The sequence below is a fragment of the Archocentrus centrarchus genome, chromosome 16, assembly GCF_007364275.1.
Source record: "Archocentrus centrarchus isolate MPI-CPG fArcCen1 chromosome 16, fArcCen1, whole genome shotgun sequence".
Classification (NCBI taxonomy): Eukaryota; Metazoa; Chordata; class Actinopteri; order Cichliformes; family Cichlidae; genus Archocentrus; species Archocentrus centrarchus.
This window is the reverse complement of record NC_044361.1, coordinates 27950609-27967307: the sequence shown is the minus strand read 5'-3', so window position 1 is coordinate 27967307 and position 16699 is coordinate 27950609. Positions and strand designations below refer to the sequence as shown.

Here is a 16699-nt window from a genome sequence, read left to right as displayed (position 1 = left end):
ATTTTTTTTGTACTCTGTCTCTTAATTCCAGCCGAGCTCCTTTTTATTGACAATATTTTTTGTGTATCCACCTAGAAATGATTCACAGGCACATCAAACATGAGTCTGCTGACTAAACTGTGATAGTCTTTACTTTTCCTGTGCATTTGGTTAGTATTTTAATACATCCCAATTAGTCCCTCTCAGTAGCTCACCGCTGACTGCAAATTTGTGTATGCCTGCGTAAGTGTGAGCCTACAGTATACGCTCGCATTGTGTCCATGTGTGAATGTGCATCAGCGTCTGCAGAGAGGGGTTGTGTGTGTATGCATGTGTAAACGCCTGAGTGGGTGAGTGTGTGTGTGTGTGTGCATGCCTCAGTCAGTTGTAGCTGTAAGATGATGAGCTCTCTGATCCAGAGACCAAAAAATGCTTTGAGCAAACAAGCCTGTCAGAGTCTCCTGCCCATTGGTCAAGGACACACACATACACACACGCCTGCAACTCAAGCATGCACATATGTACACAACCCTTCTCAAGCATACATAGACATTTTGCCAGTAGCTTGTGGCAGGGTCGCTGACCGATTAGAATAGGAGCAGGGATTCTATCTCTTCAGTGGTTGGATTCAGCAGTACTCCTTCTGTCTTTGCACACTCTCTATATCAATACAATTTTCATGAAGCAGCCTCTCTGCTGCTCTCTGTTTGCCTGTACTGCTGATCTGTATTAGTATTTGATGATTTGTTTTCATCATGGCCTGCACAGTACACAGCGCCAGCTGTTACTGGAGGGCACAGGTCCACTGTTTTTAATGAGACAGTCTTAGTGGCCCATTACTGGTCTCCAGTGACATGTAAACTAATCAGAAAAATCCCTTACTGGCTCCTAATCGCATGAAAGTGGTGGTGTTTTATCACTCTATGTATCATTTGAGGTTTTCGGTTTTAAAGAGCCAGTTTTTTTAGAAAATACAATCTTACATATTTACAACTTTATAACGGCACATTTCTGAAGTGTTTCGGAATTAAACCTGCAGTACCGCTCCTGTTTCTTCTATCTATTTGTCACTATTGTTAATATTCAACACTACTAAGAAAATCTATTATTTTCAGTAGGCCCTCCCTGTGCTAATGGGATATTGTATCCCAGTGGGCAGTGCTTTTTGCTGGACTGTGAATCTGCTACAGTGGTCATTCTCACTCCACTCACTGGTGTCTGTAGTGTCGTACTGGGAGTCTTTTTGCAGCTCATATATGTCCACCTCCACGCGGGCTCGGGCCGGACCCTCCATCACGCTGTTGATGTTCTCCCTGGCCAGGGCCAGCGCCAGCCGCTCCCCACGCCCACACACAGACTGGTCATCCAGGATTGCAGCTAGAGAGAGGCAGAAAGGGAAGGAGAGATAGGTGAAGCAGAGGAGAGGATGGATGGATGAAGATTAAGGGCAGTGGAGAGTGGGAGAGCGGTGAGGAGGTGAGGAGAAAGCTAGAAACATAACAAGGCGTAGAGCTGGAAGACGAGCTAACAATATTATCCATCCGCATGTACATGTGGGAATGTGTAGTGGGAGGACAAGTGGGGCTGATAAAGGGATCACAACCACCGACTGCCAAAGGGATGAAGTACTTGTCCTCGTTCAGATTAGTATGTGTGTGTGCCAGATCCAAACAACATCATAAATTAAACATTTTGAGAAATAGGCTTATCTTATTTGCTACTGAGTGCTACATAAGAGGGCATATATCATCATTAGTTATGTATTTTGAGAAAATATGATGCTGTGTTATTAAAGAATAAAGCTAAGTGGCTTGTGGTGTAGTGGTTAACACATTTGCCTAACAAAGATCCCCAGTTCGAGGCCAGAAGGAGACTCAAACCCGGGGGGGGTGTCACAAGCTAGTGTATTCCTAATGCTGGTCCTAAGCCTGGGTAAATGGGAGAGTTGCATTTGGTGCAAAATCTGTGCCAAATCAAACATGTGGTTCCAGCTGTGGTGGTGACCCCTTGGGGAAATAAGGATGCAGCCAAAGGTACATTTACTAAATATGAAGCTGGAGCAAGGAGACCTCTGCAAATATCTGTACAAAGATCTGACACATTATATTACACATTTATCATACACTTTTCACCACAGTGATAGACTGGCAACCTCTCCAGGCTGTATGCCACCTCTTGCCCTATGACAGCTGGGACAGATTCCAGTCCCCTCCATGAACCTGAACTAAGTGGTTAAGAAGATGGATGGATGGATGGATGGATGGATGGATGGATGGATGGATGGATGGATGGATGGAACAATCTTCAACAATCTTTTGTTTGCCGTGCTGTTAATTTTGGGCACAGATGATTGATGCTCTTTGGAGTTTAAGTGCTGACTGACAGCATGCTTCGAATAACTGACAAATAAATTCTAATATTTCTCAGCTTTGTAACAGAATTTGTGTCGTTTACATTATTCTCACTCGGTACATAAGCAGTCTTAGTCATACAAAAATTGAATTGTATCTGCCCCTGTCTATTTGTCTTACAGCTCATAAGAGTATAACTAGGACGCTAACACATATTGAAATATTTTGCAGCCTAGTCTATGGAGGTTTGGCTTTAAATGCTCCACAATATTCCCGTGTTCTGTTCAGTGTGTTGAGTCCCAGTTTGGAGAAGCAAAAGAGAAGGCGTGTATGTTTGTGCTGAGAGACTTTTTTGACCTGGGTAAGCTGGATATGGCAGGACAGGTGGCAACTCACCCATCCGGACGGAGGAGAGCAGGGGGGCCTGACTGAGGGAGCGTGGCGACATGGTAACTAGCAGGAAGGAGAGGAAGTGTATTGACAGCAGCAGTGCTGGCAGAGCCGGCATCTTCTACTGCTCCTCATGGAGAATGGTCTGCTGGCTGCCTGTACCGCCACCTGCAGGAGTGGAGGAATAAACGGCATGTTACTTTATGCAAAAAATAAATAAATCACTCTCCTGGTTTTAAAGAAGTCTCTCTAGTCGTCAGTTAGCTTATCTTCAGTTTGCACTGTCAGATTCACATGGAGTGGAAGCACGTGTAATTCAACAGCACATATAATACACTTTAAAAAATCAGGTATGAAGATGTTCACTGTCACTTCGCAGGGCAGCCCAGTCCTATGCATACAGCCTGTCTAATCATAAAATACAGTACACACAACTCTATTCACGTCTCCTGTGGAAAGTCTGCCATTTAGAAGTGACAGGACGCATCCTTGAAGGCATCTCCAGAGGCAGTTCAAAGAAAACATCACAGCTGACACACAAGATATCACGTAGTCACTCTTGCACATCCGTATTGTACACACACGTACATATGTACAAAAAAAATGCAAACACACAGATATGTCAACATACCAGACATGCAGAGTTCCATACAAAGACAGCTGCTGTGAATAAAGTGTATATATATATATATATATATATATATATATATATATATATATACACACACACACACTACACAACATACATCCACATTTGTGTGTGTGTGTTTTTAATAACTTAACCTCCATCACAACCTTCAAACAGACACAAACACAAAGAAAGAAACAGAGCTCAGCTGAGCTCCAGTGGTGCTAAGCAGCTCTCTCCAGGAGTGACACATCCTTGCTCTGACTGACAACATGACAAGGCGGTGTGAAAGAATGGAGAGATGAAGGGAGGGATGAAGACAGAGGAGAGGGGAAGGAGTGCTGTGTGACAGACAGGCTAAGGGGAGGCTGAGGGAGGGGGCGGTGTTGATGATGGAGCAGTGGTGGTAGAGGCTGTTGACTTGGGATTGTTTCAAATGTCTGGTTCACTGCTCTGAGGTCTTGACGGACAGCTGGGACACTCAGGTTCAGGACCTTCAAGTGACCCTTGCAGCTGAGAACAGGGGGACTGGTGAAGTCATAGGAAGCTGACCTGAGACCCTGACAAATGCATGTGGGGGGGTGGGGGGGTGAGTATTATTATGGGCATTATTTGCGCACACACTGCGTGTGCATCAAAGACAGAGATCACGAGGGTTGCTTCTGCTGAATAAACACCTCTCCACCCTCTATCCTTATTTTTAAAGCCATATTCACTTTGAGACGTTCATTTTATCTTTTTTTTTTTTTTTACCCCAGTCACCTTTCCAACACTTGTTTGACTTTGATGTTTAAAGCACATCAAAAAAAAATCTGTAACCCTCTGCTTTGAATCCCGCTTTGCAGTCTCATAAACCAGCCACATTTCCCCTTTCCTCCACTTTTTCTTTGTTCTTTATGTAATCACTGACCTCCCTTTCTTCCTATCTGACTTTACGTGTCTCACATTCAAAGGGTGGGGAAATGTGTGCGTCAACATGTTTGTAATACTAATAACATACACCATACCGTGCAGATGGCTGTGCTGCTCTCATTATGGTTATTGCAGTTCAAAGTGAACAGAGGCAGAGCTTATGCGAGGCCATCTGTATGTGTGACACAACATAGAATAAGAAGCACAATACGGGAGTAATTTTCCATCTCATTGTTTTCAATAAATCATTTGCATTTCACGCAGTGTGTCACAGTAAAGATGAAAATTAATAAGTAGTTCACTAACAGTTCACCAACAGTTTAAAGTTGTGTGCACAAGTTCAAAGCTGATTATTGTGCGCGTACAGTGAGTTCAGTATGGCACGCTGCTGTAACACAGCTGTGCATCATGCTGTAAAGTACTCCATTTTGCTGGCTGTTACTGTTTGCTTCCCACACCACTGGCATCTTTCTCAATTTACTCTTCACCAAATTGCGTGCGTATGTGTCTGTGCGCGTGCGCGTCCGTACCTATGTGTTTATTCCAGTGCACGTATGAGCATGCGCCTACCTTGTGTGTGTGATGGGGTATTGATCGAAGCCAGCTGAAGTGGCGGGCCCTCAGGTGCAGTCAATCAAAACAATGGGGAACCTATCATGGGTGTGCTGCATTTCACAGGAGCCATTTGATTGGCTATTACCAAGAAGCAGATTGCCCTGATGACGAATACGATCCAAACTGAGGCTGTGCCTTCATCAATGATGGGAAGGAACAGTGCTATTTCATTGTTATTGAGAGCTATTGACAGCATTGGACAGAGAAGATTATAGTTTCTGTACTCCAAGGAGAGGAATAGTGGGAGTGAAGAAGAAGATGGAAATCTGTGATAGAAGTAAGGAGATTAAGAGAGAAAAACAAGCCGAGGGAATAGGCTTGTGACGATGAGGGAATAAAAGAGCAAAATTGAATACAGAAAGAAGAGATTGGAAAGTGTCTCTACAGAAGGAGATGCAGAGGAGTAGAGAGAGAGAGAGAGAGAGGAGGCAAACGTATATTTCCTCAAGGACTGTACTCAGGTATCAGTCTGAAGTACTTCCAATTTCCTTTAGTATTTTTCATTCTAAGTTACATCATACTTTATATTTAAAGCAAATTTTGTGCTTTTTATTTCACTAAATATGTTTGATATCAAATAGCTTGTTTTTAGGAATATAATTACCCAACAAAATGCATAACACACTGTAACACAAATATGGCTCGTTGTTGTAGAAAAGGTTCCCAGTGTTACAGTATATATTTTTACTTATATCACCTAACTGGAACATTAAAATTCTGCTTTTGCTGTATGTCAAAAACTACCTTCTAATGTAGTGTATATAATAAAATATATTTTATCATATATAAAAGGCTGTTTTTGCATATAGTTACTAATTCCCATAGGAAAAGAAATAGAATATGCCATATGTCGCACATTATTTACTCACTAAAAAGGCCCTTTTGGCTTGTTTCTCATACAGAAAAATGTTTACTTGATACTATTTAGATGAATTTTATAATTGCAGTCATGCAAAGAAGACCAAAGGAAAGCAGCAAAAGGAAAGATTCACTAGATGGTATTGAGACCTGCTATGATGTATGGTTTGGAGACTGTGGCTCTGACAAAAAAAAAAAAAACAAGATGTCGATCTCGAGGTAGCAGAGTTGAAGATGCTAAGGTTTTCACTGAGAGTAACGAGGATGGATAAGATTAGAAATGAGTATATCAGAGGGACAGCTGAGGTTGAGCAGTTTGAGAGTTAGAGAGGCAAGGCTGAGGTGGTTTGGACATGTGCAGAGGAGGGAAGCTGAAAGAAGAAGAAGACAGTCATATGAAAAAGAACATTTTCAGAGGACTCTTTGCTGTCCTGTAGCAAACTAAGTACACACTTATTGGTTCGACAGGGATTAAGATAGTAAGCAGAAGCCTGTTGCTACTAATCAAATGCACTTGATCATCTCCAAGTGTGACCGCCTCTATAAATGCATATGTTTTGTCAGTTTGCTGGTCTGGAGGTGTGTGTTAACAGTGCCACAATCTTACTGGGAGCAGCAAATTCACCCCACGGTCAAACTGTGCAATGCTCGGAGAAACAGAAAAGAAAAAAAAAGAGCTACATCTCAGACTCTACAGGCCTCAGTTGGCATGTTAAATTTCAAAGTTCGTAAAAGCAAAATTAGAAAAAGACTGAACAAGAGTGGTTTGTTTGGAAGTGTTGCTGGGGAAAGCCTATTCTCTCTAAAAAAAACTAAAAAAAAAACATGTCAGCACAGCTTAGGTTTGCAAAGTTGCATCTGAACAAACTGCAAGACCTCTGAACCAATGCCCACTGAACAGACGAGACCAAAGTGGAAATGTTCGGCCATAATGCACAGCAGCAAGAACCTAATATCTCATAACATCTCATGTCAACTATCAAGCACAGTGGTGATTTTGGCTTGTTTTTCAGCCACGTGACCTGAGCACCTTGCAGTCATTGAATCAGCCACAAACTCCTCTGAATACCAAAGTATACTGGAGTCAAAATTTGAGGACAATTATCGTCTGCGTCAGCTAAAACTCATCGGAAACTAAAGCTTGGGTCATGCAACAGGACAATGATCTCAAGCACACCAGCAAATCTATTACAGAAAAAGAAAAGAATCAGGGTGTTGCAATGGTCCAGTCAAAGTCCAGATCTCAACCTGACTGAAATGCTGCGGCAAGACCACGAGAGAGCTGTGCATAAACAAATGCTCACAAACCTCACTGAACTGGCTCAATCAAGAACAGTGGACCAGAATTCCTCCCCAACAATGTGAGAGACTGATAAAGTCATACAGAAAACGATGATTTCAACTTATCACTGCTAAAGGAGGTTCTAAAAGCTACTGAATCAAGGTGTGCACTTAGTTTTTCACAGGCCTGCATAGAGTCCAATGAAAAATATCTTTTTCACGTGACTATGTGTTAAAAAATGTGACAGGAGACACAATGACAATTTATAGCATGGGATATGGAAGGCTTAGGAAATTTACCATAAAAAAAAACATAAAAATTCACTAGTTTTCCTACATTTCTTTCCCATTATTTGCTGAGATGTGACATTATATGAGTGACATTACAATAATCAGCAGTAAAATATTGTAATTATTCCACTGCCAACATGTTAGATTTCTTGAGAAAGTTTGGTGTACTTTAGCTTTATGTCTATTTGTCCAGGGGAGACTTTCCCTGGTCATTCAGAAAGACAGCAACCAAAACCAGGGCCGCTAATCCAGGTCAACCATGGTGTAAACCTATATTTTAGCACTTATGGTTTTGTAGGAACCTTTGATTATTATTGTAACAATATCTTTTACCTGTGATGGATGCTGCAATAACCTTGGCATGAAATTTTTGGGTCTGAGCACTTCTTCCATCACTGCAGGTGAATCAAAGAAAATAAGCAGCAGAATAAGGTGAAGGGAAACGCACAGAAAGAAAGAAATAAAGAGCAAATGTTGAGAGAGTATTGCCGTGTTTAATCTGTGAGGGCTGTGTTTCTGGTGGTTGTACGAGCCCTACTGCTACAGTAGTACATGGCTGAGTCCCTGTAGTAGTCGGGTGTCAGTCTGCAGGGAGCTGAAGCAGCAAGAGGGCTGAGCAGAGCCAGACTAGTCTGAGCTGTACAGAAAGCACTGCTTCTAGCTCCCCTGGCTCGCTTTCATTCTGCACCCTGCTGTAAGTCACCCCACATGCTGGCACCACTGACAAATACACAAAAGCTAAAATATAAATATCCTGACTTGCTGTGTGTGATTGTGCATGTGTGCAGGACAGAGTTTAAAAGAGAGAGCGAGAGAGAGACAGAGGGAGAATGGAGAGTTTGAGGAAAGGACATTCATTTTAGTTGAAAATTTACTTGTTTGGTGCATGCATTCATCTTCGTGTGTATATATGAAAACATATGCATATTTGTGTGTGCCTCTATTTTTTTTTTGTGTGTGTGTGTGTACGCGCTCCAGACTTGGCGGCTTGCTTATAGTGTCTGCAGAGGCTATTATGAAAGAGAAAACCGTAAAATCAGAGATCTTAATTATCTAGAGAGAGCATGAGGGAGAAGAGGTGGGTGGGTTGTATGGTAGAGTGGGGGGTGGGGGGGTATGGAGAAAATCAGAAAACGAGGGAAAGCTATCTCGCCTCGCACCCCCAGGCAGATGAAGAGAGGATGAACGGAGACTCAGGCAGAGAAAGCGGGATGAGCGATAGCAGGAGAGGAGTGGAAAAAAGAGAGGAATGCAGAGAAAGACAAAAAGAAGTCAGACGGAGAAATGCAGCTTGAGGGGGGGGGAGAAGGGTTTCAGTGGGGGGGGGGGGCTGGCGAATCATTTGTTTTTCCCCTTCTGCCTTATTGTATGACACAAGAAAATCTGACAGTTATCATAATGGAAGGATGAATCATTCCTATAATTGAATTTGCAAGTGGAACGGCTTCAGTGGCTGTGGATTTAAGGAGACTGTAGCGCCAGCCATTATGGCACACAAGTGCTATTTTGCTCATTTTTCTCACAATTAACAGTCACTGTTCACTACAGCTGGCCTGTTGCAGACAGCTGGGCGAACGTGCCTGAATGAGCGCGGTCAGGCCATTTCAGAGCATTTGTTAACCTGTGTGTGTGTGTGTGTGTGTGTGTGTGTGTGTGTACAGTGGGGGTGGAAAAGTACTAAGGACCCCTTGCTTACCCCTCTTGGCAGGATTACGGCTTTAGCTTTTTGTGTCTGCATCTAATATCAAAGCAGAGGTACATGTTCTTGGTTGCTTTGACTCAGCATTTTCACTTTGTACCCCTTCACTTTACCTTGCATGCGCCTCTCTAATCTTTCCATTTCTGACTTTCTCTTCTGGCTTAGCTTTGTCCTTCTCTCTCTGTTCCTCTTTTCCCCTTTGATTTTTCAAAAATTCCCTTTTTTGAGGATTTTTTTTTTTTTTTTAACATCATCATTGCCGATCCTTTAGAACTTGAACTGGAGATTTCAAGGTGAAGTTTAAAATTTTGAGAAAACATGATTTATTCATGTGACGCTGCCTACCAGTGAGCTGTATATCTTGAGTTTGATTTTTGAAAATGTTTACTTGACTGGAGAATGGTGGGTAAAAGGTTATATTAGGTTGGCTACATGGAATAATAAAGAGTAAGCCCTCCTCCCATATTTTAAAACTACTCTAAATGCAAACTAAACCTTATAAAGGGGGTAGGCACAATAACATGAACAGCTATAGTAAATAATGCAAATTTGAAATGGTAAAGAAATAAATGTGACAGTGCTGAATATTATTTTGTTGTCTTGTTCTAGATAGAGCACCATAACAAACCGCAGTCTGAAAAATGTGTTAAATCAACCTTATCATTAGAGCTTCTGCTTCTACTAACATCTCTAAAATGCTTTTTTAAATTATTTCTATCTACATGGTGAATTTGAGGCAACGAAAACCCCACGGTCTGAGGCCAAGGACCGACTGTGGTTATACAAACACTTATTTCATCATTGCATTGATGAAAACTGTGAACTCCTGCAGCCTGCTGTATAAAGGTCATCAATGCTATTGCATGAAAGGGCATAGTTCTTCCCGCACTTTTACCACATGACTGGCTGAATTTCTGACTGGCAATTCTGAGTTGATAGTCTGTGAGAAATGTAACTTTAACCCTTTTAAGCAAAAATTTCTAGATCTGGAGCAAAAAGAAAGTAAAACAACCCATCATCATCATAGAATTTATTACATGATTTTTGTGACTGCATCAGGTGTTTCTGTTATCGTGACCAACCCAAGCCTCTCACTTCCATATATTTCGTATATGTCTCCACCTTGTCCTCTTTCAGTAGTGCTGCAGACACTTTGATCTGTCATTTTCACCTTCTCCTCTCACTCTCTAGCTCTTCTTTTTCCCCAATCTCTGCATCTCTTCTCCCTCAGCCTCGATCTGTTTTGTCTCATCTTCAGGAACACTCTATACCCCTGTCTCTTTACTGACCTCTCTCTTCTCACTCCCCATCTTAGCTCTCAGCGGTCTCTTCAATCTCGACAGTGCACTTTCTCTGTTACAGCCTCCTCCGTCCCTCACCCCTCTCCCTCCCTCTCTCTCCCTCTCTCTCTCTCTCTGTTCATTGAACATGGATAAATTCTTCCTAGTGTTCTCCTTGACAAAGAGGCCCTCAGTCAGTGACACCGCCTGCTTGGGGAACCACCGTGCTCCTGTGACACTGTCACATCCGAGTATGTCATGCAGAAACGTGCACACAAGCATCCCAAAGCTGCATGCACATACCCAAACTCTCGAAAAAAAAAAAAAAGATTTGTGTGTGTGTGTGCATGTGTGTGTGTGTGTGTGTGTGTGTGTGTGTTTGCTTGCTTCCTTGTGCATCATTTTATTTTTTCAATGTCCGCGTCCCAGTGCATGTCTTCGTATTAGTTGTTTATACGCACTAGCAGCAAGTTTATATTTTAGCCCTCCTGCATGCATATGTACCACCTGCTGTTCAGATCAGTGCCGAGGCATGTGTTTGCGTGCGCGAGTATGTGTGTGTGTGTGTGTGTGACATTCAGTGCACTGCTTTCACCACAAACTGCTTGAAAAAAATGTGCCGCTCACTGTATCCAGCTGTTGGTGCAGGTCCCACTTGTTGCAACTCTGGCTTATGTAAGCACAGCACTTTAATCACAATTAGGAAGCTCTCCTTGAACTCACTCGCCCGCTGGCTTGTTTGGAGAGCTAAAATTTGCATTCAGAGCTAAGCCTTGGAATGTATAAGAGTGATATTATTAGACAGGGCGCTGCAAAGAGAACAATGTCTGAGTAAGAATAGAGCGCTGTCAGTTTAAATCAGTGTAGGCTATTAGGTGGACGTCACAGTGGATATAAAATCTTTTCATTTTCATCATAAACAGATTTTATGTGTTTGGTTATAGGATTTTATGTAAGTATGGCCCATCATTGAAGTAGAAATATCTCGAGTGTTGAATTTTTATTAACTGTTATAATTTTGTGCTATTTTTATAGTAGGTTATCTTTTTCACAACTGCTGCTCCTACTGCACAGCTGGCCATCCAAAGAGGATGGGGGTCTTTTTTGGATTGCTTCTCCTGAGGTTTCTTTTCATTGTTCTTTTTGTTCATGTGCTAAATGTTTTCTTTTTTCCCCCCTATATATGCATGTGTGTGTCTGTAGTATTATTTTTTTAGAGGGCTATGCAAGCACCAGTGCTGTCAGCATATAAATCCATTGAGATATTTGGATGTCATACGGTTTTATACAAATAAATCTGATTTAGCATCACTTGAGCTGATGCATTGTCACCAGGATGTCATATTAACACAGAGATCTTGATGCAAAATAACATTATGTACGGCAAGCGAAACTGTGTTGCATCACAAGAGCATATCAGAGTTAGAAATTTTTGTGTGTCTGACTGAGAGGATATTGCTTTAAAATTACAACATGTGGTGAACATGAAATAGAAATCGGAAATGGCACGGCTACGTGCGGTGAGACAGACAAAGGTAGTGCATTTGCCTATCGCACTGCCATAGTTCTGCGATGAACCGGTGAACCGACTCCACGCAGCTCTCCCACTTAGACACCCACGCACCGCACTCACTCACTCGTGCACACACATAACACATAAATAGAGACTGACAGAAACATATCCAACACTTTCACCTTCATGCACACAAGCAAACACACACGCACGTGCACACACACACACACACACACACACACACACACACACACACACACACACACACAGATACAGAGGTTGAGGATTAAATGACTCAGATGGCATTCAGTCTCTGTGTCTCTCTGTCTCTCTCTCTTTCTCTCCCTCTCTCTCTCATTGTCAGGTTTTGCTACCGTGGCAACAGAGTTGAGGATGAGAGGAGGAGGAGGTGGGGAGAAGTGTGAAGGAGAGGAAAAGAGAGAAGTGAGGAGCAGTGATGGAACAGGTAAATGAGAGACTGGGGAGTCAGAGACCACTGGTCGTGTGAAGCAGGGCTTTGCTTTGCTGGTACAGTGTGTGCCTTTCTCTCTCTCTCTCTGTGTGTGTGTGTGTGTGTGTGTGTGTGTGTGTGTGTGTGTGTGTGTGTGTGTGTGTGTGTGTGTGTGTGTGTGTGTGTGTGTGTGTGTGTGTGTGTGTGTGTTTCTGAAAGAGAGAGAGAGAGATAGAGAGATTTCCCTCTAGTACTGAGAGGCAGAAACAGAAAGAATGTGTTTCTGGTACGTGACCGGGAACAAGAGCGCACACTGCGCTCAGCTCGGGTATGTGTAGTATATGACTAGGACATGCTGTGTGTCCACTCAGATGGTTGTGTATTTTTGTCTCCCACAACTAAATCTAAATTTGGTCATGTGAGATAAGGACAAGCCACCATACTCTCAGCGCTGACAGAGCAACCAGGAGGGGAGGAGAAAGCTGAAAAAAAAAGAGAAAAAATGAAAGTAAAGGGGAAACCAAGTGCTGTAAACGTGCTCTTGTGATTCAAGTTTACATGTGGGGCTTCTGGTTTGTGTTTTCGTCTGTACTAATTTGCTCCGCAGAAAGCAGCATGCTCAAATTTGGTTTGTTTTCAGCTGCCCCGGGCAAGAGACAAATTCTCTCTGACTGCACTTCTCAGACTCGCTTCAGCATCTGAAAAGGATTCACTTGCATCTATGCAAAGTAACTATGCAAATACCAAAGTATGTAGGGCAAGCCAATGTTCCCACTCAGGACAGGAATGGTCATGCTCTCTTATAAGGTTCAAGTATCGATGTGGAACGCCGGGGTTAAAATCCTGTTAAAAGCAAACTCTTACATCATGCATTTTCAGCCCCCTTTTTCATTTAAAACATTTCACAAAGAAATCGGTGAGAATTTTATTTCTTTGCCCAGTAAAAGGAAGCGTGTTCCTGAATTTGTAATAAATGAACAGACTTGAATCATCTCAAAGTTAGATGAAGGTTTTTTTTTTTTCCTAATCGCTGCAGGTATTCTGAAAGTCTTTCAAATAGCCTATAAGAAAATGTAAAAACATCTTCAGTTTCTGTGAAATGTCTTCCTGTGACATTTAATATTTTACAGCCTTTAAATAGATCATTTAAATGACAAGACAAGAGGAAGGCTTTAAATTCAACAACAGCATAAGGATTGCAATTAATCAGAAACTGCCATTTGTGGAAGCACTTCCCAACCAGCTCCACTTCCTTGCAGAATCAAAGCTTTTTTTTCCTCCACATATTTACTTGTTTAGCTCATTATTTTAATATATTTAGAAGCAGAGATGGGGAAATGAATAAAAAATCATCTATTTTAACAAAGACAAATCCAGTAATTATCTGTTGTCTCATCTTCATGTTTTGTTCTCGGGGGGTTTTGTCAGACATTGTTTTCTAGTTGTGTTGAGGATTGTGCCCGGGGATAAGTGAATGAAAATTACATTTTTACTTTTAAAGCTGCTGCTAAAATAACTGAGAACTTTGCATTAGTGCCAGATGGTGAATATAAGCCGTGAATAATGCCGCGCGACTCGAGACAGCGCCAATCTGTGTTGACTCAGCGACAATCTGCGCCTTAAAAGATAATACTGACTCTGGCCTTGGTGCTACTATAGCGGAAAAAATGTCACTGTCGCCAAAACCTGAGTCTAAAAATAGTACCTACAAACGAGGCAAAAAATACGAAGAAGTGACTCAACTTTTTTTATCCCTAAAAGTGTTTAGATAACTGAAGAAAAGCAGTGATGAGCAGGGTCACGCCCAGTGGCTGTATATTGGATTACATAATTGATCAAGTTCTTTATGAGCCATTTCATTTAAAAGAACCAAAAAAAGAAACCGCACCATCCATTTCTAAAAGGTCACAGAATGCTCATGCTGGAAAACACCTGGGAAAACGCCTGGGTTTGGATAGAGCTCCTGACCTTGGGTGATGTTATTCCTTCTCTCGCATGTCTCTCGCACTGGAAATGCCAGGAAAATAATTTTTAATAATGTCCTTTGTCAGACTGTGGCACAGAAAATGTTATGTAGCCGGAGGAGACGACACAAAAAATAATGACTTTTTAGTATTCTGTTTGTGTTCACCCATAAATTATCCTTTTAATCAAATGATTTTACAATGCTTTTTTTAAAATTATTTTACTCTATAAGCCTAACACCCCATAAATTCATTAATAAACTGCTTTCATCTGGCCATATTTTATTACACTAATCCTAAGGCTGTATATGTACTATGACTCCTTGCTCCAGATTATAACTCTTTAATATGAATTGAAACTTTCAGTTATTGGTATCATGTAAATTGTCCAGATTGATATTGCTTAGCTGGTTAATCAGCTGCAATACATATTAATCGCATTGAATTAGGCATGTAATTACATTTTCAGATTTGTGGTCTAACCAGGGGCTAATGGGCGCTATTTCTAAAAAAAAAATTTATTGTCCTAATGATAATTTTTGCCTGAATATATTGTGTGTGTCTCCTCGAGATGCTGTACAATTCTAACACCCATGACTGAGTCTAAAATTGGTCATCTCCATTCAAGACGAGACATCACACTATTAGGTCTGACAGGAACTGACTGGAGAGGGGGAGAGGGGGGCAGGCAGAGAGATTCGGCGAAATGCTGAAATATGGAGTGACTGGACATTGTTGTGCATCTGTTTTGCATAAACAGCTCTTTATTTGTGTATCCATCTGTGCTAAATGCATTACCGACTGCAGCATTCTGCACTTTGTTTTCAGATGCCCCGAGCAGGAGGCATTTTCAGTACCTCTCAGACCCAGCTGGGAAACCAAAAAAAAAAAAAAAAAAGATGCCACACTCAGAGCAAAAGTGAGGATATTTTGAGGATTCATCCACTTATGGTGTATGCTACAATGCTTTGAAAACACTAATGTTTTTTAGGCATCAGGTTTCAGTAGTGTTATATAATAAATGTGCAATATATTCAAGGCACTACAAGGTTTTCAGTTAAACAAAGCACATATGCAACACACTCTGTTTTTTATATATGAATTATATGATTAAATAACTATTAGCAGCAGGAAAGAGCAATTTCTACGAAGGTTAAAAATTCCCTCCACGCCAGGCAAGAATTGAATTCCTGGATCCAGGAGGGTACAGTGTGCAGATCTGAATCAGTTGAATGTTTTCTTGAGAGAATCAAGGCAATGTTAGTCAGTTTTTCTTATTATTAATCTAATTTGTGTTTGCAAAGATATAATGCAACATGTCCAATTCTGCCTCTTATTTTATCTCGTAAAAGTAAAGACCCATCCATCCATTCTCTTAATCACTTATCCAGTTTAAGGCCAGCCTATCCCAGGTGAAATGTGGGATAGACCCTGGACAGATTGCCAGTCCACTGCAGGGCTAAGACAGAAAACGAGTCACACTTGCATTTACACCTACAGCCAATTTAGAATTGCCAATTATCTGAACATGCATATCTCTGGACAAGCACAAGGAAAACATGCAAAATCCACACGGAAAGGTCCGAGCCAGCTGGTGGCTGCGAATCCAGGACCTTCTTGCTCCGAGGCAGGTGCCACAGTGCTGTGAGCACCACTGTGGCACCTGCAGTAATATAGAAGTAAATAAGTGAAGACTCTTTCAAAAAATCCTGTGTGCTAATGCAGATCCTGATAGACTCCGAAGGTTAATCATTTCTAAACTGCACAGCCGCCGCTCAAAATTTCCAGTAAATCATTTCAAACTTTTTAAAAATAATCCTGCCAACAGACAAACAGCACCAATCACGTAACCACTTGGTGCAGAAAATAAAGTCTATGATCAACAGCAGACAAAAAAAAAAAAAAAATCTATTTAGAAATCAAAAATATAACATTGTGGTTAAAAGACAGTCTTTTTTATGTGCCTTATGTTCTGATAGAATGCCAGATGAGTTTGTTGTCAGTGTTTTTGGCTGCTCAGAACTGCCTTTTGGAGAAGCAAACTGCTAAATTTAATACATATTTCATTGGAATATGGGTATGATGGGAATCTGTTCAAGGTTAAATGAAAAGCACCACAAGGCAGAGGTCTGACGCAGAACAATGGCTCATATGATCAAAAACATTATATCTTACAAACGATGAATAATTTCTCACTATTTGGATGTTGAGTCAATATTTAATGTCCCTCACCAGCAGGACGTATTGGCTCTTCAACCGTCTCCACAGTAGTCTGCCTGTGAATCCAGCCCGAGAATATACAAAGAACATAAAGAGCCACAGTGCTTATCTGCACAAGAAATGCAGGTCACATTCAGACTGTGTGTGCGTGCCCATGTTTGTGCAAGTGTCTCCATGACCAGAGTGTAACCTTCACAAGGTTAATTAAGTGATTCATTTTGTCATTCGGTGGTCAAACACTGCTGCGCTACATCCTGCTCAGCTTTC

The 16699-nt window shown here is 41.5% G+C and overlaps 1 protein-coding gene across 1 annotated transcript in view; it reads right to left on the bottom strand.

Moving 5' to 3' along the window:
- Positions 1-16699, bottom strand: part of grik5 (glutamate receptor, ionotropic, kainate 5) — a 127151-nt gene that overhangs the window by 46207 nt on the left and 64245 nt on the right. The window contains exons 2-3 of the mRNA XM_030749423.1: positions 2727-2888; positions 1192-1356 (exon numbers count right to left, since the gene is read on the bottom strand). Of these exons, the coding sequence (XP_030605283.1) occupies positions 1192-1356; positions 2727-2838 (277 nt within the window). The 5' untranslated portion in view covers positions 2839-2888. The remainder of the gene's footprint in view (positions 1-1191; positions 1357-2726; positions 2889-16699) is intronic.